Source organism: Ylistrum balloti, unplaced genomic scaffold, assembly GCF_031769215.1.
Source record: "Ylistrum balloti isolate Yb309-2 unplaced genomic scaffold, AGI_CSIRO_Ybal_v1 Utg370202, whole genome shotgun sequence".
In the NCBI taxonomy this organism is placed as follows: Eukaryota; Metazoa; Mollusca; class Bivalvia; order Pectinida; family Pectinidae; genus Ylistrum; species Ylistrum balloti.
In genome coordinates, this window is record NW_026782176.1 from 173,368 (window position 1) to 201,365 (window position 27,998).

The 27,998-nt window shown below is 35.8% G+C and overlaps 3 protein-coding genes across 3 annotated transcripts in view; 2 read left to right on the forward strand and 1 right to left on the reverse strand.

Moving 5' to 3' along the window:
* The first annotated feature begins 1,470 nt into the window (after positions 1 to 1,470).
* LOC132551487 (tubulin alpha-1 chain) lies at positions 1,471 to 4,642 on the forward strand. Its single transcript, XM_060215632.1, has 2 exons — positions 1,471 to 1,693; positions 3,513 to 4,642. The coding sequence occupies exons 1-2, from the start codon at positions 1,513 to 1,515 to the stop codon at positions 4,640 to 4,642; spliced, it is 1,311 nt and encodes a 436-aa protein (XP_060071615.1). The 5' UTR covers positions 1,471 to 1,512.
* Positions 4,643 to 10,804: 6,162 nt separating this feature from the next.
* Positions 10,805 to 16,728, reverse strand: LOC132551486 (protein slowmo-like). Its single transcript, XM_060215631.1, has 6 exons — positions 16,642 to 16,728; positions 14,686 to 14,854; positions 13,831 to 13,917; positions 13,524 to 13,594; positions 12,250 to 12,355; positions 10,805 to 11,497 (listed from the first exon to the last, which is right to left on the reverse strand). The coding sequence occupies exons 1-6, from the start codon at positions 16,671 to 16,673 to the stop codon at positions 11,390 to 11,392; spliced, it is 573 nt and encodes a 190-aa protein (XP_060071614.1). The 5' UTR covers positions 16,674 to 16,728; the 3' UTR covers positions 10,805 to 11,389.
* Positions 16,729 to 20,920: 4,192 nt separating this feature from the next.
* The window catches only part of LOC132551489 (hydrocephalus-inducing protein-like), a 94,678-nt gene continuing 87,600 nt past the window's right edge, over positions 20,921 to 27,998 (forward strand). Inside the window, exons 1-8 of the mRNA XM_060215634.1 lie at positions 20,921 to 21,064; positions 21,803 to 21,928; positions 24,007 to 24,126; positions 24,494 to 24,628; positions 25,225 to 25,424; positions 25,670 to 25,794; positions 26,759 to 26,960; positions 27,286 to 27,412. Of these exons, the coding sequence (XP_060071617.1) occupies positions 20,921 to 21,064; positions 21,803 to 21,928; positions 24,007 to 24,126; positions 24,494 to 24,628; positions 25,225 to 25,424; positions 25,670 to 25,794; positions 26,759 to 26,960; positions 27,286 to 27,412 (1,179 nt within the window). The remainder of the gene's footprint in view (positions 21,065 to 21,802; positions 21,929 to 24,006; positions 24,127 to 24,493; positions 24,629 to 25,224; positions 25,425 to 25,669; positions 25,795 to 26,758; positions 26,961 to 27,285; positions 27,413 to 27,998) is intronic.

Below are 27,998 nucleotides of genomic sequence, written 5' to 3' on the forward strand. Positions count from 1 at the left end.
TCAAGTGGCCTAGATAGTTTATTTATATGAGTGGTAGCAATCACTTGCCAGAACATTGTAAGGGATATGATTAATACCGTTGAAGACATGGTTAACATGTCATCTTAGTGTATTTTTATTATCGTAAAACGTCACATAGTGATTGGGCAATTCAATTGATTTTTTAACCTTTTCCAGTTATGGCTAATGACACACACGATAATTGTCATAAGTCTGCTATTTAAGTAAACAATCGGTTCAGCATTATTTTTTTTTAAATCAACATGTCTGTACCGGCTGCTTCAAAATGGCCACAAATGTAAAAAGTAATGTATGTCTCAAGAATTATACAAAACTATGTCATATTTTGATCACAGAGTTCTACAAGCAACGACTTCAAGATGGCGGCCATCATACAAATTTTGTACATACAAAGCTGACCCCTCGTTCTGAATCAAAGACCCGTGGAGGATGCAGTGCAGAAACATCAGCCCAACACTACTGTATAAGGACGAATTTTTGGTAGCGATTACAAATTTTTAATGACTTCTGTGATGTGGGAACCTCTGTCGAGATTTGTTCCCCTATATTTTGCGACTATATATCTACCTACTGATATCACGCTCAGGTGAAAGTCACGAGGCGGTTAGATCTTGATTTACCCACATTAAGTGTATATGCGCTGTATCTAACGCCGTGGTTGTGACAACGCACAAATACAGGGGATGATGTGGAAGGTTTATTAGTGGTACAGACACGGATGGTGATCACATGGTTACACGCTTGGCTTACGGAATCGGATCGATATTGATTTCCTTTTATTATTCATTGATGTGTACCACGTGCGGTGTTGTTATAGACACTGGTGATAAACACCGGGTATATAAGGCACGAAACCTTGGATACACGAGTACATCGCCTGTAGGATTCATTATTGTCCCAATAGAGCAGTCACTACATACCTCTTCAAAATGGTGAGTGATGTTTATTCATTTTGCAAGTTTGTATACTTGTTTTCAGTGATAGAGAGGTTAACTGTTTATATATCTAGCAAGTAATTAAGACAATATCACGTGACATTCGTGAGTAGTAAATATTCCAGGTGTTGATAAAGATACTCGTTTTTTTTTTAACTGAATGACGTCAGATCCAAGTTAAGTTCATCTATAGTCCTTTGCTGTTTGTAATCATTTCATCCTGAAAGCGTACTTAGGTTGGCTTTTCAGGTAAAGATAGGAAAGGCTGATGCCCCTAACCACTAACCCTTAGCACTGTGTGATGGTTTGGTCCTATTTTGGCACCATCTTCTGTGAAATAACTTCAATATTCTCGAACCAAGAAAACTAAAAATACCTCCTTTGCTTCATTGGTCGCAAGTTCTAACGTGTCAAGTTCAAAATCACGATAGATTATTTCTTGTCTTTATGTTATAACATAAGGTCTAGGCCGCTGATAAATAACTAATCCATTGATATATATGTGCTTTTACAGCGCGAGTGCATCAGTATCCATGTTGGTCAAGCCGGTGTCCAGATGGGCAACGCCTGCTGGGAGTTGTATTGCCTTGAGCATGGTATCCAACCGGATGGTCAGATGCCGTCTGATAAGACCATTGGAGGGGGAGACGACTCCTTCAATACTTTCTTTAGCGAGACTGGAGCTGGTAAACACGTCCCCAGGGCTGTGTTTGTGGATCTCGAGCCCACAGTCGTTGGTATGTTACTCTTTGATAAAATAAGCTCTGTAGTTTATAAATACAAAATTTGTTTATAAATACAAAACCTACACAAACATCTGTTTATAAATACAAAACTCACACAAAAATCAGTTTATAAATACAAAACCCACACAAACACCAGTTTATAAATACAAAACCCACACAAACACCAGTTTATAAATACAAAACCTACACAAACATCAGTTTATAAATACAAAACCTACACAAACATCAGTATGTCACTACAACACTAGTTGTAGCTCCTCGTCTAAGCATGTGAAAGTATCATGGCCCTACGTCTCTTGATTATCGAGGAAAAAAACGTTCTATGACTTTAACACATTCGACCTCTATAACATTGAATTAAGGTCAAGGTTATTCTTTGAAACAAGCCTGATAGCTCTTCATCCAAGCACGGTGCATGTACAGACTCATTATCATATCAGTTGGTTATCGACAAGCAGTTGTTCATTAGATAACTCCGACTTAAAAACTTACTCAATGTCATTCTTTTAGTTTCGCAGCACTTTTGGACTTGAATTACTAGTTGACTTACTCACAAAATGTCTTCAAACCAGATCCTAAGATCCAGTCATTTATAAGTTATTACGATATAGTCAGAGAAAAAATAAACAATAAAAAAATAAAAAATGATAATAATAATAAAAGACGTCTTTTGTTTTTTCAATTAAGTAAAAATGTGTTTGAATGACGCCTGGAGAAATATTTATACACTAATTAAAATGTTTATCATGGATTTTTTAAAATTATATTGTTAAGGGTAAGCATAACCGCATAACTGACGAATTTCATTGAAATGAACTTATCCGTTGAAAAAAAAACGAAAACGTAAAAAGTGCAGAAATCTGTGACTTTTGAGGTTTTTTCATGGTGATCTTATGATCGTACAAAACACAATCATGTTAGAATTAGATACTAAAAAAATAAAACCTGTGGCATACAGCTGCTTCGTTCTACCTGGTCGCGTCAGTGGTGCAAATGACCTAAATAGGGAGCGACCGAGGAGGATCGATAAAATATCTTAAAAATAATACAGATCTGTTTAAACAAATATATAAAGATGTGTAATTCAGTACTTATTAGGAATAAGATACAATATAGGTAAACAATTATTAAAACCGTGTCATACAGCTGTTCAAGAAATAGTACCGCCAAATTGTTGAAAGACGACGTCCGCGGGGTGAAAACAGACGCCACGAAAGCTGGCTTAGCTTAAACACAACTATTCTTGTTCTGTGCTTGGCAACACCTTGCCTGATGTAAACAGCGATGGCGCGTGATGAGGTCTTGGTCCACTGGCTGCAATGAAAACATTGTATGTAAATTTTTTATGTTCAATGTTACGCTTGATTGATCTAGGTTAATTGTAGGAGAAACATTTCAATATTGAAATAATCACCAATGACAACGACAGCGAGAATAATCATAGATAATTCATCATCACCACGACAGGTGAAATACATGTTTATTAACTTAATATATCAACAAAGGATTTATTATACACGGTCATGATATATCACTACAACAAACCTGCACGCACGCACTTTCATACATTGTCATACGACATTCAAACAAACACACGAACACATATTCACATATCCTCATCCTCTCTCTCTCTCCGTCACACATACTTGATACATTATTATACATTATAACTGCAAAAACAGACACACAAACACACACATTACTTGTTGTTCTGGATTTTCTGGGCTTTTTTTGTAAATAAGGAATATAAAAATATGCAGCGTTATGTCTATGTTGCTAATTTTAGCGTCATGATACGTTCTGATTACAGATGAGGTAAGAACTGGAACATACCGCCAGCTTTTCCATCCCGAGCAGCTGATCACTGGCAAGGAGGACGCCGCTAACAACTACGCTCGTGGTCACTATACTGTAGGCAAGGAGCTCATCGACCTCGTTCTTGACCGCATCAGAAAACTCGCTGACCAGTGCACCGGTCTACAAGGCTTTCTTATTTTCCATAGCTTCGGAGGTGGCACCGGGTCCGGATTTTCTTCTTTGCTGATGGAACGTCTGAGCGTTGATTATGGAAAGAAATCTAAGCTTGAATTCGCCATATACCCTGCGCCACAGATTTCTACCGCGGTAGTGGAACCCTACAATGCCATTCTCACCACCCACACTACCCTTGAACACTCAGACTGTGCTTTTATGGTCGACAACGAGGCTATCTATGATATTTGCCGCCGTAATCTGGACATAGAGCGCCCAACCTACACCAATCTGAACCGCCTGATAGGGCAGATTGTCAGCTCCATCACCGCCTCCCTTCGTTTTGACGGTGCTTTGAACGTTGACCTGACAGAGTTTCAGACTAACCTGGTACCTTATCCACGCATCCACTTCCCGCTGGCAACCTACGCGCCAGTCATTTCCGCCGAGAAAGCCTACCACGAGCAACTCACAGTCGCGGAAATCACCAATGCCTGTTTTGAACCAGCGAACCAGATGGTAAAATGCGATCCACGACACGGAAAATACATGGCCTGTTGCCTTCTCTACAGAGGTGACGTCGTGCCAAAGGATGTCAACGCTGCAATTGCTACCATCAAGACCAAGAGGACCATCCAATTCGTTGACTGGTGTCCCACTGGTTTCAAGGTCGGCATCAACTACCAGCCACCCACCGTTGTGCCAGGAGGTGATCTGGCTAAGGTCCAGCGTGCAACTTGCATGCTTAGTAATACGACAGCTATCGCTGAGGCCTGGGCTCGACTTGACCACAAATTTGATCTGATGTACGCCAAGCGTGCCTTTGTCCACTGGTACGTGGGAGAGGGTATGGAGGAGGGAGAGTTCTCGGAGGCTCGTGAAGACTTGGCAGCTCTAGAAAAGGACTATGAAGAAGTGGGAGTTGATTCGGCGGAAGGTCAAGAAGAAGAGGAAGGCGATGAATATTAGATAAAAGCTAATATGTTTTACGGAAGCGGTATCTTGTTATTGCTGTAGAAACTTGGTTTGGTACAAGCTGCTATTTATCCTGATGAAAGCTTAAATAAATAACAACTCACAATATGTCCTTACTTTTTATTTCTTCATGACTTGCGCGCTTTAATAATTTCTTATCCCATACTACAAGGTCGAGGTCATTGAAATGAAGGAACTCAATACGGGCTGCATTCTAGGTACCAATACAAGGATTCTTGGTATTTTTGAATGTGAATAAAACATAAAATAATTCAACATATTGACCCCTGTGACCTTTCAAAATGGCAGTCATATGGCTAAGCGTTATAGCACTTCATCCCAGGTGCCTACACCTGGTCAGATATATGTGCCCTAGGTCTTCAGGGACTTACTAAGATAGCTTTTTAATGTTGTAACCTCCATGACCTCGAAAAGTAGACCATATAAAAGGAAACTACAAAGGATTCTGTCCCATGTGTCTATTGGTGAAATATTAATAATCTGGTCTTTTAGGAGATTCTCAGAAGCTTTTAGATAATTTGACCCCTCTGACCTTGAAAATATTCCAATGACATTTTTGCACAACGCTCGTTTGTATATAGATACTGGCATGATATCAGAACTCTTGGTCTTTTAGAACTTTGGATAAACGTATTTGACCCCCGTGATATTTACAAAAAGTTAAAGTCATTTATATAGAAAATTATAGCACCTTGTCTCCGAACTCTGTGGCAAAACACCTATCGGTAGTCTTTAACGTGTTATTTAAGATGTTTGAATCAGTCACCTTGCATAGGTCATGATCATTTATATAAAAAGCTGCGAAACGATATATTTTGAGTACATGTTAACATGTTGAATTGCCGGTGTTTTCCTCTGTGTTAAAGTTAATATAAAACAGAATATTGCTGATAGAAGAGGGCATAGAAAGCACCTTCCAAGGCGTAACCGGATAAACTGTATGTCCTGGCTTTGTTTCCACGGTAACAAAGAAAGCATAGAAATATTGGAACTACCTATGTAAAATATTCAACAATAACTCTGCAGTTTCTACGATTTAGAACAAAACATTAACTAAATGTGATAATAATAGAACTGTGGGATTTTGAGTTTTCCATGAATAGTTGTTTTGTATATCGGATGCCGAATGTTTATAGAACTATGGAAAGTTGGCTTGTTGAAAGTATATCATCAATTGTATAAATTACGATGTAATTACATGTAGGAAAGACCAATACAGTAGCTGAATTACTCTGCTAATACTTTCTTATACATAAAAATGAAACACTACATTTTTTTTTTATTAAAACTTCGAGTGGAACCGACCTAATCTTTTAATTTTACTGGATTACCACAATCGCAAGGCGGCGCCTGCCCCTGTATGAGCATCTATCACCAAAAATTCTATTTTAGAGAGCACCAAAGGATGTCAGATGTATATATATATAGCTGTAAGTAAAACTATTTGCATGCCTGAGTATATAAGTTCATTTTGATTCTGTGTAGATGAAAGGTCTGGTGAAGAAACTAGATACATAGGAATGGCTGATGACACATCGCAGTCTATAAATGTGTAAAAACAACTTCCGAGGTTGGATATTTCCTGTTGGTGGTCTTATCCAGTCAGAAACTCCAGAGAGCGTCTACAACCAAAAGTATAGACCCTCATTACCAACCTTCACTCGTGTTATAAATCTTCATCTTTCCACTAATTAGTGTCATTCCGCAGCGACGTCGGAATAGACGCCATAACTTAACGCGAAATAACGAAATTGTGAAGTCGTTACATGTAATTATCGTCTTTTGGCAGCGAAAAAAACTATAAATATCGTCATGCCACTCTGCTAATTGTCATCTTTTAGCCGCGACAAAGTGACAATTATCGTTATGTCGCTGCGAAATGACGACAGTTAGCGGGGGCGAAAAAACGAAAATTATCGTTCTGTCGAGACGACAACACGATAAACAAAATACCAGCCGTGGTCGAACAAACAACATACTAAGACAGTCCAGGGTCTGTACAATTTGTTATTTTATTGCAAATAAATCGCATTTTTCTTTTCTATAAACGCCCTTTTACGATGAAAAAAGTATATCGATAAAATAAAACTGAATGTCAGAAAAATAAAATAATTTCATCAAGTAAGAATTTGTGTATTGGTATAACAGTCCTGTGGGGGAACCAGCGAGGTTGTAACCAGTACGATCTAATACTCTGTGTTTTGTTAGATGTTCTATATAAATGTAGGCTTGTATATGTGCTGGAGTCAAATTACCTCTGTGATTAATAGTATGTAATAAATATCAGTTGAATTGAACTGAAAAGTACACAGTGTACAGGTGTAAGCTGAGTGGTATAAAGTGTACGGGTGTTAATTGAAATGAGTGGTATAAAGTGTACAGGTGTGAGCTGAGTAGCATAAAGTGTACAGGTGTGAGCTGAGTAGCATAAAGTGTACAGGTGTGAGCTGAGTAGCATAAAGTGTACAGGTGTGAATTGAATTGAGTGGTATAAAGTGTACATGTGTGAATTGAATTGAGTGGTATAAAGTGTACTGGTGTGAATTGAATTGAGTGGTATAAAGTGTACTGGTGTGAATTGAATTGAGTGGTATAAAGTGTACTGGTGTGAATTGAATTGAGTGGTACAAAGTGTACATGTGTGAATTAAACCGCGTGGTTTAAAGTGTACAGGTGTGACTTGAATTGAGTGGTATAAAGTGTATGGGTGTGAATTGAATTGAGTGGTATAAAGTGTACAGGTGTGAATTGAATTGAGTGGTATGAAGTGTACAGGTGTGAATTAAACGGCGTGGTTTAAAGTGTACAGGTGTGACTTGAATTGAGTGGTATAAAGTGTAGGGGTGTGAATTGAATTGAGTGGTATAAAGTGTACAGGTGTGAATTGAATTGAGTGGTATAAAGTGTACAGGTGTGAATTAAACCGCGTGGTTTAAAGTGTACAGGTGTGAATTGAGTGGTATTGAGTGGAATTGAATTGAGTGGTATAAAGTGTACAGGTGTGAATTGAATTGAGTGGTATAAAGTGTGCAGGTGTGAATTAAACCGAGTGGTATAATGTGTACTGGTGTGAATTGAATTGAGTGGTATAAAGTGTGCAGGTATGAATTAAACCGAGTGGTTTAAAGTGTACAGGTGTGAATTGAATTGAGTGGTATCAAGTGAACCGGTGTGAATTAAACTGAGTGCTATAATTTGTACCAGTGTGAATTGAATTGAATGGTATAATGTGTACTGGTGTGAATTAAATTGAGTGGTATAAAGTGTACAGGTGTGAATTGAATTGAGTGGTATAAAGTGTACAGGTGTGAATTGAATTGAGTGGTATAAAGTGTACTGGTGTGAATTGAATTGAGTGGTATAATGTGTACTGGTGTGAATTGAATTGAGTGGTATAAAGTGTACAGGTGTGAATTGAATTGAGTGGTATAAAGTGTACAGGTGTGAATTGAATTGAGTGGTATAAAGTGAACAGGTGTGAATTGAACCGAGTGGTATAAAGTGTACAGATTTTGAATTATTGTCAACCATCAGCATTATTAATCTTTAAGTCCATCTTTAGATGAACATGGTTAAACCATTCCATATTGTTCACGTGTTCCATTTGTACATGTGATGAAGGGGAGATAATTCGTTCACAGTACCACCGATTATCAACTTGTGCTTGTTAATGAATCCTATGGTTGTGTGAAGCAAGGAAACAGGACTCCATTCTGATGAGTGGAGAAAGAATCAGAAGTTATTTCAAAAGGGAAGTTGTTAAAACTATTTGGTTGTTCAACGATAGACTGAGATGTTCTACATACATGATTTGAAAAAAAGTTTAATGACTGCAGAATTTGTATGGAAATAGGATTGAGATGTTTAGTGATAACGGTTTTTTATGCCCCTTGATCAAAAGATCGGGAATGTTTTTGCGCTGTCTGTTGTCAACTTTAACCTTTCCCATAACTATTACACCATAAACGGTAGGGCTTTCAGGTTTGGGAAGGTGTTCTTTGTGACAAGACCTTTCTGGTGGTACCGAAATTGTTCACTTGACTTTTGACCTTCATTTTAAAGTAAAACAAATCTTTACCACAATGAAGACATGCATTTCAAAAAGTGTGCACGCAATTAGCCCATGCTTTACACAGTAGTTTAAATGTCCCACTTCAGAATGTTGTTGTAACTTGGGTCCTGGTGTTTCATAAATACATCTTGTTTGTGATAGATTTTATATAGTAGGACCAAGCTTGTGTCATTTCTGCGATTTGAAAGGCTATGATGATGTTGCCAACGCTGGATGTGTTATTATATTTAGCAGATGGCAACAATAGGCAGCCCTTCACTGTACCATATCTAAATCCTTCTCTGTATAGGTCGAATACTGGGATCAACATGAGGGCGGACCTGGGACTTGATGGGGTTTGTTCGACGACGCCTGGGTGGAATTTGTTTTTTTAAATAGGTTTTCCTCTTTAAGCAAGAATTAATGGCCACTACAAGATATTTAACTCCATTTTTTTCCTGTCACTTACTCAAACTTGTGGTCATGGAGTATGCTGGCATGGCAGATGTGTTGTCTGTTTGTAGAGAAAGCATGCTCAAAATATCTTTGGAGGGATTCGGGCCATGTCTTTGTAATGATACTGTCAGATACATGAGGTTATCTCCACAGAATGTGATAGATGCAACGCCCCGAGTCTGAGTTCAGAGTTAATGGAGGTCAAGATGGCTGCAATAACTTAAAGATTTGGCTTGTCAATTTCACATTTATTGAAAGTAGTTATACTTTTTAAGAAAACATTGATGAATGAAAACAAAATATTGTATTGACTTCCTTTATTGATATTAAACATGAAACGTAAAACCCTGTGTTAATGTACTGGTCTGTGGAAATCACTTTTAAGACTCTTTGCATAAGATAGCCCAGTGTCTATTGTGTTCTTTATGTAAAACAGACACTGTGCGTAAGACAGCCCAGTGTTTATTGTTTTCTTAATGTAAAACAGACATTGTGCGTAAGACAGCCCAGTGTTTATTGTTTTCTTAATGTAAAACAGACTGTGCGTAAGATAGCCCAGTGTTTATTGTTTTCTTAATGTAAAACAGACATTGTGCGTAAGACAGCCCAGTGTTTATTGTTTTCTTAATGTAAAACAGACGTTGTGCGTAAGATAGCCCAGTGTTTATGTAAAACAGACACTGTGCCTAAGATAGCCCAGTGTTTATGTAAAACAGACACTGTGCTTCAGACAGCCCAGTGTTTACCGTTTTCTTCACTTGTCTGTGTTACATTTGTGCTATCTCAAGTGGAACAGTTACTGTATACTGTGAGCTCACATCGATATGTCCCTCTCCGTTCCTCATTTGTCTCTCCTAATCTAAACCTATTGAAGGTTTAAACATGAAGGATTTCTTGCGATATCTTGTACACAACCCTTTTATTTAAGAAGTGGTAAAGGGTGACCTGAAACCTCAAGCACAGCCACTGGGGAATACACAAATCAGGAATTTAGTGAGAGAAACCAAATGTAGAAAAAAAAAGACTTTCTTGCATCAAAACTTTGATGCCATCTGTGTTTAAGCCATTTGGCAACAAACATTTGAATACAAGAACTTAATGTTGTATCAAACACATTCCACTGATCCCATAATCATATGCATGTCCACCATTTGTACATTCTCCACCAATTTGTTTTTATTATAAATTGAATTAAAGTTATAATCTGAAAGTGATCTAAATTACATCACTATTCTACTGCTGGATGTCTTTCCAAACATATCAGTTAATTCAACTACAGAATAGCTACAATATAGTATTTTCAAGTTTACAGATGGAAGATGGACCTTGAGGTATGTCATAAGCTCACTTCATGAGGGACCCCAGCACCACACTGTCACAGGGACGAGTACTCCTCACCGACAATGTATAATTTCCTTTGTGTGGGACCCCAGCACCACACTGTCACAGGGACGAGTACTCCTCACTGACAATGTATAATTTCCTTTGTGTGGGACCCCAGCACCACACTGTCACAGGGACGAGTACTCCTCACTGACAATGTATAGTTTCCTTTGTGTGGGACCCCAGCACCACACTGTCACAGGGACGAGTACTGTGTCCAATATTTATAACAATTTCACTCAAAAGAATTCCAAAAGATTGATTTAATTTTTAGTTATGTTACGCACATGAAATAAATAAAATACTCAGGATTGATAGTCGGTATGGAGCATTGAAACAGAAAAAAAAAAACATTGATACATTGACAGATGGACTGATGTCCCTACGTCATTGAACCTTTGAGGGATCTGGAAATTACCTTTAAAAGTTGAATCTTAAGTTTTTTCAATAATGAGTATTTCCTTGCTAAATTCTGGGACATTATTCAGTCATAATTTTACATTACAACAACTTACAAAGTAGATTCATGAACATTACTCACTCCATAGAATTTTATATCTATGGTTCCATGAATCACATTTATCATCAACATTCTAACAAGGAAAAACATTTCAGCACAAAAATGAAGTATGGTGTCTTTGGAAGTCATGAAAATGGCACATGTATCCTGAGACTTGTAATAAAACACATGCCCGTACAATAAGAAATATTCCCTAAAAGTCTGCCTCCCGAAGTGGGACTATGAAGTTGTCTCTAAAAATCTATCACAGATCAGCACAAGTCCTTCACCCTTCCTGGTCGGCACATTACAGTACTAATGGTAGCAGTCGTTATAAAGTGCTGGGGTGAATGGTATTCAATACTTCATCCATACTTCTAATAGCACTTTCAGCCTCTGTCTTAATCTTCTCTATGACCCATTCCATGGCATCTTGTCCCTGTCAAACAAAAAAAACAACTGATTACAACATATCAAAACTTGCATTTCGTCAATTATGGTTGAAAAAACAAATAATTGCAAATAAAATGTTCATGTTCACACCAGATCATCTCTGTCTATAACCAGAGCTACATTTACATGCCATATACAGTTTACCAGTTCTAATCTATTCGAAATTTGAAACTTGAAAATGTGATAATTTTCATGCATACCAGACAGAATTTTATTTTAACTATTCCAACTTGGACATCGGACATGGATCAGTCTAATCATTGAAAACACACAAGTAGAAACCAAGACACAAAATTTGCGAAAGATTCATAAAGCCTTCTCCAGAATAAGCAATACCATAATCGCCTTAATTAGTCCCCTGAGCCTAGAAACTTTGCAAAGGGGTTGTTTGTCAGATTATAACTGACCATAGGTTCAAGACCAAAAAAAATGTTTCTATGAAATCAATAAGTAGAAAAAATCCTTTGTCAAATTCTTACAACACACATGTGACTTAAGTGATCTCCCCCTATACCCAGGCACAAACACTAACCAATGACTTAACTTATCTTTCCCTATACTCAAGCAAAAACTAACACAGCCAAATTTTTATTCTACAAAAAATAATCTTTTTCCATGGTTTGTATCATTGTCTGATCAATGTCAGCCTGGTTATAAATAGACTGAGACCTCATTTTCATATTCACAGCAAGTAAAATGGGAAAAAATACTGCCCTTAAACGTGTTGTAGTTTCTTACCGTACTAGTGTTGGTCACAATCGCATCAGTCACCAAAGACTCTAAATATCCCGCAAATGGTATCATAGAGTTCACTGTGACTTTCGTGGAACAACTTAAGCATGTCCTGAAAAAAAAAAGTTAAGGCGATGAATGACCACATCTACTGTCTTAGGTAACATTTTGTAATTAAAATGGTAAGTTGTTCTGATGTTCTGAAGTATTTTATCACTGCTCAATAGTTTTAATTACAAAAACAACTATAACAGACATAAACAAAAGTTCCTGGCTAAACTTATACTGTAATGGCATATTTGATTTTACCTCTGAAAACGTTTTAGGCTGTAAGTCCTGTCACATTATAACTTTCTTTTCAAGAGAAGTAAATATGAAAAGATTTCAAGATGGCAGCCACGGTAGCCATCTTCATCGAGGCACAGTTCTTAACTGTTAACAATTTTTTAATTATTCACTTTTAGAATTCCTGTCTCCATACAACTTTTCTTTCAGGATCAAGATATTACAATTTACCAGATGTTACAGATGGTGACTGTCTCGAATGTGGCTGCGATCTAAATTAAACATTATCTGTGGAGTGTGGAATATAAAGAACTCAGAATAAATTTAGTACAAGTCCTGTATCAATAATCTTTTCACACAGGAGAAATAATAAAAATAATATTTTCAAGTAATGGGTCAAAAAGATACACAATATCAGCCAGTTTTCTGTAAAATACAGGGTACCAGATCATGGTTTTTGACACTAAATATCAGCCAGTTTTGTCAGCAAGGTCAGTCATTTTGTTTTCTTTGATCTATCATTCAATACTGTACACAAAATAACAAAAGAACAAGAATTGTTTACAGATAAATGCCAGACTATTAACTATCTGATGACAGTGGGCTAATAAAACTAAGATTGGTAGTCAGAACCCTTGAGTTGGTCTTTTCTTAATGTCATGTGGTATTGGTAACACTACACACTGTCAATGTTAGAATAACCTGTATGACAGGCTGTGTGCTTTTCATGCCAAAGATAACCATTTTCGTTTCTAAGCAAAGCAGACTAAAATGTCTAGACTTCCTTAGATACATTGACTGGCAGGTGTTGGTCGAGGATACATCTCAAAATTATTTTGAAAACTGAACTTTGTTCCTCAAATATCGATTGGACAGTTTTTTTTTTACACTTGCAGTCAGCTTAAACTTAAAAATACATGATAGAAGAACCTGGTTATAATTAGAATGGTTCATGGTTTATGTTCTGATATGATTTATAAATACAGAAAATTTACCTGTTTTTACTGTCTGCACAAGGTGAGTATGTCAAAGTTTCATCAATTTTAACTAAGGAACTGTAGGTTATCTGTAAAGAAGAACAAAAATTGTGAATAAAATGTTAAGTAAGGCAACAGGTAGAACAGATAGGGGAAAATTGTTAATGATGAGACAATCAAGTATGAAAGCTAAATATAGATATCTAGGAGACACTAAAGTATAAATACTAAATGTAGATATCTAGAAGACAAAGTTTTAAGTACTAAATATAGATAGGTGACAATTAAGTATATTTGATGCTAAGCCAAAGTTGGATGTACTTACATTTGTGGAGTTAAGTTTAAGTGTTTTATTTTTTGGGTCACACTCTGAATGTTCACTTCCATAAGCAAGTTTCTGGTCCCCTAGTAACTACAAAGAGAATTGTTAATAATTTCATTAGTATGATATTCAATGGTTTCCTGTTTAATATCACATATATTTCACGGGTATGACAGAATATACATCTATATAACAAGTGCGAAGCAGGAGTGAAAAATAAAGAGTTATTCTGTATTACTAATTAAGTATAAATGATTTTAAATGAGAAACTGATCAATATTCTTTTTATTATATTTTAAATGAAAATGAAAGTAAATAAGGTCCAATACAAGCATAAAATAAAGCAGTGTTAAAAAATAAGTGAGTTCTTCGATGTCTGGTAGTTTGATGTTGCACTTGACAACAAGATGGCACCATTTTGAATCGGCTACTTTATGTTGTATTCTACCATTTTATTCAGTTACCTAGTAAGGATCGCTTACAAAACTGTTGTTTTATACTAAATTAGAGAAAATCAGAAATAAACATTAAATTCTTTAAAAAATCAACTTATTTTTCCTTCACTTCATTTTTCTCTGAAAATTAGAGAATTTCAATGCAGTGACTCGAAAACACTGCTCTGGTCAAATCTATGTAAATTATATATCACTGGAAAAAATATCATATACCGCGGTATATATAAAAACAAGAGATCCAACATATCATCTTTACTACTTGCAGTTCTTTATCAAAAAAAGAGTAAACACATCTTTCCTTTATTTTCCCTTGCTTACAAATACAATTCCTAGTATACAATCTGGAAATCAAATTTCAGTAGGATTGCTTTCACTGCCTAGATCTTTCCTTCTTTGTTCTTACCGCTCTAGCAAAAGATGGAATATGCCACTTGGTCTTCATCAACCTATGAGTTTCCAGGATTCCTTGTTTGTTAATCTGGCGCTCAACTATATCAGTTCCAAAAACAGATTTAGTCAATGGATTTGGATATTTTCTCCACACAGCTTGTACTACTGTGTCCCAAGGATGTCTGTCAATGGAAAATACAAGCCTTTGTTAGTGACTGGTTTGTTACCAAAACTCCTACAAAGGCAATATGTTCCTCATATTATACTGGAACTAGAACTCTCAGAATATATATCTGCCCTAAAACCTGTGTGATAGAACTTTCTGAAGAACATTTTTGTTAGTTATACCTCTGTTAAAATACAAAGTAGGTAACTAAGATAAAGCCAATTCCTAATGTTTTCTATTAATTCTCTCTTGAGAAACCCAGACACAATTTAAAGTTTCATGTGTATCAACAAGATATCCAAGAGACACTACTGCCAACTCACCCATTTTCTATGGGTCAACTTGATATTCATACTGCCATGAGTGACTCACCAGATTGACATACATCAGGTTTTCAAATAACCTGTCTTTGTCTTTCAAACAACCAAACAGTTAACCTTAAATGTTACTGAAAGACTTTTGGCTATCAGTTGTCTCCCTCAATCAAACTCTAATATTGTCTTTCTACACACAAATACTACATGATGAAGAATCTTGTTGAACCAGAAAATGAGGCAGGCATGAAGATTTTTCTTGTAGAAAAGATGGATAATGTTCATATTAGATACTTGTAACTTTGTTTTGAAGATGTGGACATTTCCAGTCATAAATGATCATTTTTGGAGCCTGTTGAAATCAGAACCTTCTAAAAGTAAGATGTTTAAATTCATCTAAAACTATTTTGGAAATCTGAATTGATGTTGCTGAAAGGAACATAAAAATTGCATGGTTTTTATCAATGGATCTAATTCTTTTAGTATATACATAATTTCAACAAAACTGAATAGCCGAACATGGAGAGGGGAACTTTGTTCTCCACTGGACAGCTAGGCCTCACCCTTGGATAAGGATTAATCATTATCAAAGGCCTAGATACTCTAAACTGGTTAATGATGATGAATGATGATTAAAAAATAACATCCTCAATCATGTTAAGATGTCATGATTGTGAACGTAATAAGAGGATTGATGGACCACAGAATCTAGACTTTTTTTTTATATCTATGAAAAATATAGCAAAGAAACTTAAATTTGCTATTTTAGTAGTATAATAACTATATATTACACAAATAAACAGAATGTCACATTCCTGTGGTTGGACTTTTAAGTGCACTCTAAAAAATCCTATGATCGTGATTCCCAATCCTGGTAAATCAGGATACCCACTGTAGCTCAGATTTTAAGGTAAAAATGAATATGTTGTAATGTCTCTGGATCCTCTGCAATTACATAACTGAATCCAGTAAATAGAATGTAAAAATGAAATTTGGGAGTGAAGTAACCTTTAAAGGGTGAAATGGAATGGATGTGCCATTTTGACTGGTTATTTAAACAATCATTTCCCGATTAACTTATATACCAATAATAGATCAAAGAAGAAGGGACCTGTGTTATGAGAGGATAATTTGAAGTTTCAGCACATCCTCTCAAATCCAATGATATTGCCAGTCCCTCCAAGGGCATTTACAGGGAACCGGCACGATTCATCTATCTGGCCATGAGAGATGTATGGTCAATAACATAATACATGTTTATAAATATGGAGGTATACATTTAAAAGAGAAACATAGTCTACACCAAAAAATCTTCATGATAAATGAGTATTATTACGTCAGTAACGCCGACACATTTGACATTCGACAATTCAGACGATCATTACCCCAACACGTGTAACCTATTTAAGTACAGTTGGTCAAACCATTCTTAACCAGAAAAGCAATTCGTAATTTTAATTTGTTATAAAAACATGAGTTTAAAACTTACTGAAAAACGTGTTTAGTTACGGTTTCTTTCATCTTCGCAAGTCAAGTTCAGGGTGTCGTGTGGGGAGAAGCTTACGCAACGAAAAGAGGACTTTACATAAATGGGGTTGTACTAAGTGCGACTACAGTCATCAAAGAGCATCAAAAAGCGGTGTCCTAATACGTATGTACACATAACTATATAAGACACGTTAACACATGTAGATAGAAAAATATTAAAATACATACATGAGAGACATAACAAACGGCTAGGGGGAAATCTTTACAGTTACGAATAGTTATATCTCCTAGTGTAGACCCGGGTAAACATCATTTGGATATCAGCGCGTAGGAGTTGCCTCCCTTGGTATAAACTTTCCTAATCTCAAAGATTTTGCAGATGATCTTGCGAAGACATTTTTTTTTTTCAATTAGATATTTTCGTTATGTTTTGTAATTCAAGCTATTAAACGGAATGTACGCATTTGCGACTGAAAAACTGCATCACCGATGAAATATTATTAAGAGTGAAGTTATAAGTTCGTATTGAGTTCATTAACTACAGTAATATATACTTTTGTGGAGATAGAATTCTGATTCCAACAAAAGTTCGAGCGCAGACTTAATATATGTGTGTCATTATACATAGCTACGATCAGCAGATCACTATGTTATCATAAGTACCCGGTCATTGTGAACATCATCCAGGATTTCTATCGTGGCAATATTAATCTACTCTGGTTTGTATTGAACATATAAAATGCTATTTCAGAAAGTGAAATTAAGTTCAAAGTTACAAATTCAAGTAAAGTTTGTTGTTGATAATGTAATGGAGTCTTTGAAAAAATGACAAAATGTTTTTAAAAGAACTTATCAATATATTTTACTAATCATGCTGATTTTGATTTTAAATGGATTAAAAAATACCCCTGTTCATACTACAGCTAAAGATAAGACATTTTTCAAATAGGCTCCGCCCGTTTCCGTTTACAAACTTTGCACTATAAAAAGTTAATATATAAGATACATAATTATGCTAGACATAAGTCAGATGTTTCATCATAATGTATCTGCCTATGTTAATTTAGTACCGACATCTACTGTGAACATTTATGTATTTCCCCGTGGCCAGAGGCATTCTGCCATTACTGATCTACTACACATGTTCATGTATTAATTCATTCACTGATTATATAAGTCAATTACCTGAAGCCTATCGTAGCAGTCTGTATGATGGTCAGTGTAACCTTATCTTGTTGTAAACAGCCGAATCTGTTGCCATTTATGTGTACAAGAACATGTCAATAACTCATGTATACTTCAATCCATGTTTACCTGTTATCTAATGTGTATTAGTACTTCATCAGTTAATTAGCATGGCTAGTATAAATACTACCTCCTTTCTAGCCAGTATGGATCGGTTCCTGAAGGCCAGACAGGAGATGCTAATCTCCACTGGCGGGATCCCCGCTCACTTTGCCCGAGCAAGAACATCTCAACTCTAGTCTCAACTTATGAAATTTAACAAGTTATCATTTTATTTTGTTGACGGCCCAGCGAGCTTTTGCGTTTAATCTTGTTAACGCTTACTTGCTCTATTTATCATTTCTTGCTGCATTTATTCAACCATTATTGTTCACGTGTTCGGAATACACTCATTCGGAACAGAACTGAATGTTAGCGTTGCTACTAACCATTTGTAGTTTAACATTGCTATAGGGATTCTTACAATACACTCTGCTAGAAAGTAACAATTTTAATAAAAAAATCTTCTCTTATTGGGTTTTTCTAACACAAGATCTACATTTTTGCGGATTGATATGTTGTTCACTTACAAAATGTTTCATTGGCCAATTCTGCAATATAGGTCAAAATGGTGACCAATAGAAAATAATCTACTTTACGACATAGGCTTTAGCACGCTATAGCAACCGACAGCAATATGGCGTTTACAAACAACTCCGTTTTGTTTTAGTGTTGATAATATTTGATTTCGCTTATTGGAAAGGTATGTATGACACTTGACGTATTTTTGATGGAATAGATCCTTTTTATGTGATAAAAAAGTGTACTAGTAAGAATTATTTCGTTCGCTGAATTGGCATACATCTGTAGACGACTCTTCGGCAAACCCAAACAGTAAACATTCTTTCGATTTTAGAGTTACACCTTGTAAAAAAAATCAAGATTTAAGCCTGTTCAACAGTTATCGCTCGTACAGTCAAAGTTACTCATGGAATTTGTATCATACATACAAATTGTTAATAACTGGAGGAATGCGTATTGCCAGAGATGACCAGTTGTCAAACAAGCACCTGCTGACGCACGTTTAGACTACTTGGTGTCATTTCTTTACATGTAAACCAGATAACAGTCATGATGTGGTGAGAAATTAGGATAATAATTCTTCATCTGTAAAGCATTCATGCACCTATATCCGTAAACGGAGATCGTGTTTGATCATGATGGCCAGAAAAAAAGGGTAGGGGGGGGGGTGGGGTGGGGAAGAGAGAGGGGTTGTTAGGAAGGAGGGGAGTTGTGGTTATGTGAAGAGTTGGTTTAGCTATCATGGTTTCAGTCTTTGTCTCAGGGAAAGAAATTTCCAATGTTGAGACCCTGTCACATAATTATTTGCAGGCTATGCATTTACAGGATGATGAACTCTGCAAACTTGACAGAGAAACATATAAAACATATCGCATTGTTTTGATTTTCTTTAGCCCAGTCTCGCTCTTGATATATGTTTTAAGTCGATGTAGCTGAAGCTGTTGGGTAATTTCAAAATGATGAGTATTAATATGTCATTCTGCTGTAAATTTGGAATACAAATCATCTCCATGGAATTGTATCAGCTTATCATCCTGAACTAGTATGTTTCAAGTTAATACACAGGAAATTGATCAAATTGGCAATGATAACTTAAATGAGTCTTTATATAAATCACAAAATCTTACAATTATAATAAAAAAATAGAGAGTAATATAGGGTAATCTTGAAAAATGTAGAAAATTAAGATAGAGGTATGGCTGATAAAATTCTGGAGGAATAGATTTATTTTGTAAAAATGATATGACATAATTAAAAATGTAGGAATAAGAAGATTCTTTAATAATTCAAGTGAAATGTCTGTTGGTAACCCCAGATAGATGTTGTTTTCAGCTGAAAATAATGGAAGGTAAGTGAACAGAATGTTAAGTTAGGATTACAAGCTTTACTGATATTAACTTGCTAAAATTTAACATCAACTGATATTCAGAGTATTCTAACTCCAAAAATGATATGGAGCTAATTGTTGAAATTATACTTATTCATAAGTAATAATATCCTAATGAATGAATAAATTCACAGTATACTGTACATACAAATATTAAAAAAAATACATATACTAGATATGTTTAGAAACCAAAAATTTGTATGGTTATAAAATGTAACAAGTTTTTATATCTTATATGCATTCATATGTTCTAACAATATAGACTTTGTACCTAATCAGTATAGATAATTAAATTTTAGATTTTATTTTGTCTTTTATTCCTGTTTCCTTTTGGTTTGAATTATGACCATTCTAGCAAATATTTAAGTGAAACAGTTGCACTCTTCTTTAGTCTACAATCATGTTCAATACAAGATGTAGAATATCAAATCACTGACATTCAACCTATGCATGGACTTCTTGTCTGATGGAAAACTGAAACACTACTGTTTTATATATCAACTCCACACTTTGACACCACTAGGGATCAGTTTTCAAGAGTACACCACACAGTTTGCCACCTTTATTTGAACCAACCATACTTGGTGCCCCCTTGATAGATAATTTCTCAAAGATTGTTGGTGACTTACAGATTTTTACAATATTGAGTAAATTGAGTCAATGGTATGTTTTTAATTGATGCCTTACGACCCAAAAAGCAATTTGTTATTTCTGATAGAGCTGTTGAAAACCATTTAACCAATCAATGACTTGTAATATTCCTCATCACATTGGCTCTAATTGTTTTACTTTGTTGAGTGAAAATGGAAACAAATAGTTTATATTGATCTAATACGAAATCAGGCAAATTCTATAGTGGTTTTCATAACTTCTTGCCTATGTGACAATTTAGATCAATTAGGGCCTCTTGTTAGCCAGTAGCATGTTCATTGTTTTAAGTGAGATTCACTGGATCTGAGGTAAAACATTACGAGTTACAATTCAGTGTATGTTTTCCTGTTCATGAGTGACCTTTGTTGATGTACCATAATCTGTGTTGTTTTTAACCTTCTTGCCTTGCATTATTTCAGACTTGTACCTCAGAATCATGCCTCTAGGGCCATTTGGAGAAGTGGTCGGTACCACTGGTACCCTAGAGGCCCTGGGTCCAGAGGCTACGAACTACAAGAGCAAAGTCATTGCTCCTAGGAATCCAAAACTGTTGAAGCCGGGAGATGAGGAAGGACATAAGGTAAAGACTAAAGCAGGTTATGCAATAATTGTAAAGTGTAAGACTTTGAAAATGAGGTGAAAAGTCAAACTCTATTATCTTCACACTAGAAGCACAATACAGATGCATCATACATTGTAATTCATTTTTATATACACTCAGTACTGATTATTACATTGTAAGGTATTAATATAATTCTCCAATGTTTCTCATATACACATCCTCAATACTCCAGATGTTAAGCTCACTATCACTCTTTGCACCTCTAGAACATGTCATGGGAAAAATTGAAGACACAAGCAAAGTAATGTGATTGGTTCTGGAATTAAAAAAAACTGACCAGTCATAGACTGATACGCCCCTTTAGAAGATTACAAAGGGGCGACACCCAACTTCAAAGTCATTCCAATATACTGTTTTTATGCATCAAATGACCAACCTGATCTTTTCATCTTGTCCACAAGGTGTTACACATAGAGACATAACATATTCAAAGGGTGTTTGTAACCCCTAGATTGTTGACAGATACATTACTTCATTACTGTTATTACTAGAGAAAAGATTACTCTACTTCACACAGGGTAGGCAGAAGACAGCTGGCACATGTATGACACTACTCAACGAAAGTTTGCATCATCATTTTATGTACAATGTCTTAGCTCTCACATGTTCACAGAGCAGACCCATGTAGAATTTTATCAGACTTGTACAGTTCCGTTAAATAAGCTGAAAGTCATAGGATTTGTTACTGTTTTACAGATGACCCCGAGCAAGTTTCTGTTTGACATGCAAATGGATACAGAGCAGAAGCTGGCCAATACACACTACATGAAAATACCAAGGAAAATAGATTTGTTGGATATGGCTGACACCAGCTTACAAAGGGTAGGTGCAGCATTCTGCTTACTTCACATGTTTCATTGTACTAAAGTATTTTTTTTTTTTTATAAAAAACCTGCTACTAACAAATATGTAATTCAGAAGCCACTGCTGAGGTTAAGTATATATACAAAATATAACTGTATTATTGATACAATACAGAATTGTAAAGTTGCATACCTCAGTAGAAATGTAATCTGTGTCGACAACTCACACCCTGACATATGTTATAATAGCCTACTCAAATTGTGCTATAATTATTGTTGATCAAAGTCTGTCACTCAAAGTTTAGGTAAAAGAATTGAATTTTCTAAACATAATTTAGAATATCACCTGTATATTGATAAATGTGATAGATATACAATAAATTTGATTTGAAGGTCCTTTACTGTTAAAACTCAGCCATGATTTTTGACAGCTTTTTGGTAGACATTAAATGTGGCAGCCCCAGAATGCAAACAAGTCAGTTTTTACACCCCTAGCATTTTGATGGAATTACCTTGGTACATATTAGTGGTAACAGTGATACTGACTTGTTGCTCAATTTTTTGTGATTTTTTTTCTAAAAAAATTCATTTACAGGATGAGGAATCTACCAAACAATTTCGGGTAATGATAAATAAGTTGTCTGACACATAATGTTGTAAAGCATGATCACTTCCCTACTAGATAGCCAGACCAGACTTCAGAAAAAACTGTGAAAATGTCTGGCCAAGCCAATATTTGAACTGATGTTGACAATGAAATGATGAAGATAGAAGTTTTGATTATGCTGTGTATTAGGACGTAACTACCTGTCAGGGTCCACAGAGTGACATCTAGACAGTAAATCTAAGTCAACCAAAGCGAAATTTTGAAGGTTTAACTTATCATGAGTCCAGCATGGTCCTAGGGCCCCAAAGCCTCTTTCAATTACACCCCACAATTAGGTTAAATATATAGTAATCACTTTGTCTGCATGCGCATGGTGTGTGCATCTCCAATAATATTGTGCACAAAAAATCTCATGGACCCATCAGCAAATTTAGTTCAGATTCATACCATAGCATCACAACACCAAAGTCTACACCTGATAAGGTTTTGGTGGTCATTGGTCAAGTTTAAAGGACAGAGGTCACTGTTAATCTTAGATCATATATTTAATATTTGATCATGAACCCCTCAATAGACTAACTCCTCTGAGGATTAAGATCACTAGAAAAAGATGAGGGTATATAGTTAAGACCCCACCATCAGTTACAAGGTAGTTAAGACCCCACCATCAGTTACAAAGTAGTTAAGACCTCACCATTAGTTATAAGGTAGTTAAGACCCCACCATTAGTTATAAGATGGTTAAGGCCCTACTATCAGTTGTAAGGTCATTAATGCCCTACTATCAGTTATAAGGTAGTTAAGACTCCACCATCAGTTATATGGTAGTTAAGACCCCACCATCAGTTATAAGGTAGTTAAGACCCCACCATTAGTTATATGGTAGTTAAGACCCCACCATCAGTTATAAGGTAGTTAATGCCCTACTCTCAGTTATAAGGAAGTTAAGGCCCTACTCTCAGTTATAAGGTAGTTAATGCCCCTCCAGTATTTGATGTTGTTGATTCATATTCCTGAGTTTCAGGTTATGTTGGACTTGTACTATATAATCATATAACACTTTGTATCTCACCCAGCATGTATCACATTGTGTAAACATACTTGTACTAGTATTGGTGCTATCAGAATTTACAGCGATATTACTTTCCAGCAAATTAGTGCAATAATGACTTTTATAGAGTAAAATTAGTGCTGTTTTCTGAATGCATTTTACACTTGAGGTAGAAATTCCAAAGTCAGGGTTACTATTTATAGACTTGGTCAAATATTTATATCGATACATGTATTGATGTACAATCGTGTCATACATATGGACATCATTGTTAATGATATATAAGGTGTTTTGTTGATAAGGAAAAATGAGTCTGTCATATTTGCACTATTATGATGATTAAAAACTAACCTGATTTTTTGTAAGTTTTGACCTTGTGTTAAAAATCATTTATAGTTATTAAACCAAAATTGATTAAATGTTATCATTTTTCTTTACAGTTCTCACAAGTCAACATTGATGAACCGATGTTCCAGCCTTACCCATCAGAAATATTTTTTCAGAACTTCAAGCCCTTTGATGTGTATGAAGTGCCACTGATTTTGAGAAACAATGATAAGGTAGGGATCGTCACTCTATCTCGGTATCCAGGTCAAGTTTCATTTGAGATGTTTGATAGACAAAGCTTTCGGCTGTAGTCAACAATGGCATTAAGATGACATATCTAACCCTAAGTGAAGATTCAGTGTGTGTGATTTCTCAGCTTGTGTCAGTTTGTGCTTCTCAGGAAGCTGAGAAAGGCCTAGTATGTGTTGACATGGTTGTTTCATTTCGTTAAACAGTTGTTGTGCTGGATGGAGGTGACTGTTGATACAAGTTAATACTGTTCTTTGATTAGTGAGTTTTATAAGTAATGTTATAAAAACATTCAAGTATTAAATTTTGTATATTTGTCGACTTGTACACATAAAATGATGACTGCTTCAGGTTCCTCGCCTGGTCAAGGTCACACAGGCTGATTCACCCTACTTCAAGGTCATCAGTCCACATGATGTGGGACACAAAGTTGGACCAGGACTCCCCACAACCTTCAAAGTACAATTCACACCTGATGAGAAAAAGGTAAGCTTTTTTGAAACTTAAATGCCAGGTTTGGGTGGTGGAGGAAAGACAGAGTTCTCGGGAGAAAAATACACTGACCTTTAGCCAGTACCTAGTGACTGCTCAACGGTGTTGGGCTAGTGTCCATCAATTCTGTCCCAATTCTCTCCCATCCTGTCGTTTTATGTCATGTCCCATTCCAAAGCCTTGTCTTATCAAGGTTTAGAGTATGAAGGTCAAAGGTCACATATGACAGCTTCTGCAAATTCACCAATGATACATGAATGCATAGGAGTAGGAACATTAAAGTCTTACAGATAATTTGTAGTGAAGTAATTCTTTTTAAAATTAATCAAATTAGAGTATGGAAAATGAAGTCATGGTATCAGTATAGAGAAAGGGGTCAGGGTATCCTACCATTCAGTCAAGGTTAAAGGTCATAGTGACCAAAAGCTTGTGTACAATTTATCTGATGAACTCTAAAACTGGTTGAGTTAAAAATGAAAAAAAAACCAGGGAGTGAATTGTTTATCTATAAGTATCTCTGTTCACTTTGTGCTTAGTGTGGATGATATATAGTTACATCTTATGTATAATAAATCATTTACTGTTCACAGGACTACAACCATGAGTTGGTCTGTATTACTGAACGTGAAAAGTTCATTGTTCCTGTCAAGGCGATTGGATCACGAGCTATACTAGACTTCCCAGATAACATTGTATTTCCTGCAGGACCAGTCAAAAATACAATGAGCAGGACACTTCTGATACGAAACATCGGAAATAAAGAAGCCAAATTTACTCTCTCCGTAGACAAGTAAGTTGTCCCTTTTATCTTAACAGACATCTAAGTTGTTCTTTGTTGTCTGTTTATAGAGATTTAAGTCGTCCCTTGTTGATTATTTCTACTGAAGTTTTCCTCACTTACTTCTTTCAGAGGTCTCCATGAAGATTTAATCGTTTATAGACAAGAAGTCTTGGAATTGCAGAATATTTAATTGTGTATCTGTTGTTTAATCAGTATAGGAGGGCATGTTCATTTTTGAGTGAATCTTTTTGCAGACCATTTGCAGTTAGCCCAGAGATAGGTACACTTCCAGTGCAGGACAGCATGCAAGTGACAGTGGAGTTTAACCCCAAAAAGACAGGTGACCACATCAAAGATCTCAACCTACATTACCATACAGGTGATTAATTCTAGATGTCTCTTTCATAGTATGTCTCTTAGTGGTAAAAATCTCAGGTCATGTATGTCTGTTACTGATAAACTTTTCAAAGTTAATTTGTATGTCTCCAAGTTGGTAAACATCTCAGTGGTCATATGTATGTCTCTTAGTGGTAAGCAACTCAAGGTTCATGTACATGTCTCTTAGTTGTAAACATGTCAAAGGTCTTAATGCTTGTCTCTTACTGAATAACGTCTCAAAAGCCATATAAATGTGTCTTTATGTAGTAAACACCTCAAAGGTCATGTACAAGTGTCTCTTATGGGTAAATATCTCAAAGGTCATGTACAAGTGTCTCTTATGGGTAAATGTCTCAAAGGTCATGTACAAGTGTCTCTTAAGGGTAAATATCTCAAAGGTCATGTACAATTGTCTCTTATGGGTAAAAAAAATCTACAAGTGTCATGTACAATGTGTACAATTGTTTATGGGTAAATGTCATGTAAATGTCATGTACAATTGTCTCTTATGGGTAAATATCTCAAATGTCATGTACAAGTGTTGTTTATGGGTAAATATCTCAAATGTCATGTACAAGTGTTGTTTATGGGTAAAAATCTCAAATGTCATGTACAATTGTCTCTTATGGGTAAAAATCTCAAATGTCATGTACAAGTGTCGTTTATGGGTAAATATCTCAAATGTCATGTACAAGTGTCTTTTATGGGTAAATATCTCAAATGTCATGTACAATTGTCTCTTATGGGTAAAAATCTCAAAGGTCATGTACAAGTGTCGTTTATGGGTAAATATCTCAAATGTCATGTACAATTGTCTCTTATGGGTAAAAATCTCAAATGTCATGTACAAGTGTCGTTTATGGGTAAAAATCTCAAATGTCATGTACAAACGTCTCTTATTTGTTAGATGATTCACTACTGTAAAGTAAACACACTTTTAAAATTCAATTGATAAAAAATTCCAGGGGAAGATGTATTGATAGCTCTTCATGGGCAAGCCCAGGATGGAAATGTGCGATTGGATAAAAACTCGCTTAGGATTGAAAACACTTTCATATCCATGGCCAATGAGAGAACCGTGACTATACACAACAGGACAGATGTGATCTCTCACTTCCGCTGGACACAGTTTGCTACACAGGAAGAGGAAGACCAGCAGAAGCAAAGGTTGGAAAATGTTACATTACTTTATACTTACAAAAGTAAATCTCCTCGCAAAATATCAGTTAATCAAGAGTATCTAAGGGGTAATTTGTGAGCATTCTTCCTGTTAAAAGTGCCGCCATCTTTGGTAATTGTCATTGTTTGACTAATGTTACTCACAACTATCAATATTTAACAATTTCAGATGTGGAGCTGTGTTGTTTGGTTGTGATACGTACTGTGTTATACTATTGGTTGATTCAGAGAAGGTTCATTCTTGTAAGAAAGCTGTATAAATTTGTTGTACTCTGCAGTACCACCATTCAGTAACTTGTTTTTATGATGACAGGTTGACGAGCACATTGACATTAGAAGAGCAGTCGGATACAGAGAAATTTCTCCAGGAGTGTGTCCAGGACCCAACTCTTCGTGACAAACTTTCCATACTTGGAAGGACTTTTCAGAATAGGAGAATGGTGCGAAAAAATTAGTATTTTGTTTATACTCAATCGCTCTAGCTTATGGTGTGGGGAATGGTCCGTTGTCTACTGTCCAATAACTGTCCTAACATCTGCCCATCAACTTCTTCTAAGCATCTTGGTACTGAAATTTGGTCTGGGGGTACCTAGGTTGGAGCACAGAGTACTTACTGATATAATGACCTTGACCTGTTTAGGTCTAAGAAGTGAATTAAGTGAAATATTTAAAAAAAAATCTTCTTCTCAAGTACCAGAAGACCAAGCCAGACTACTGAACCTTGGCCTGTAGGTACAAGGGATGGATGCTACAAGGTTTCCCCATATAAATGACATTGACATATTTCATATGGACTGGGATGGATTGTTACCAATTTGACCTGAACCTTCTCAGGGGCCAGATTATCTAAAATTCAAATGCTTTTTCTTGAACCAGAGTTTCAAAAGCAAACATTATTTGTATATAAACATTAGCACTATGTATGATTTCTGATTTAAACTAGCCTTGTTTGTAAATCATATGATTATTATTTTGGCATTCTTCTGTTTATTATCCATGTGAATGATACAGGAACTTTGGGCCTCT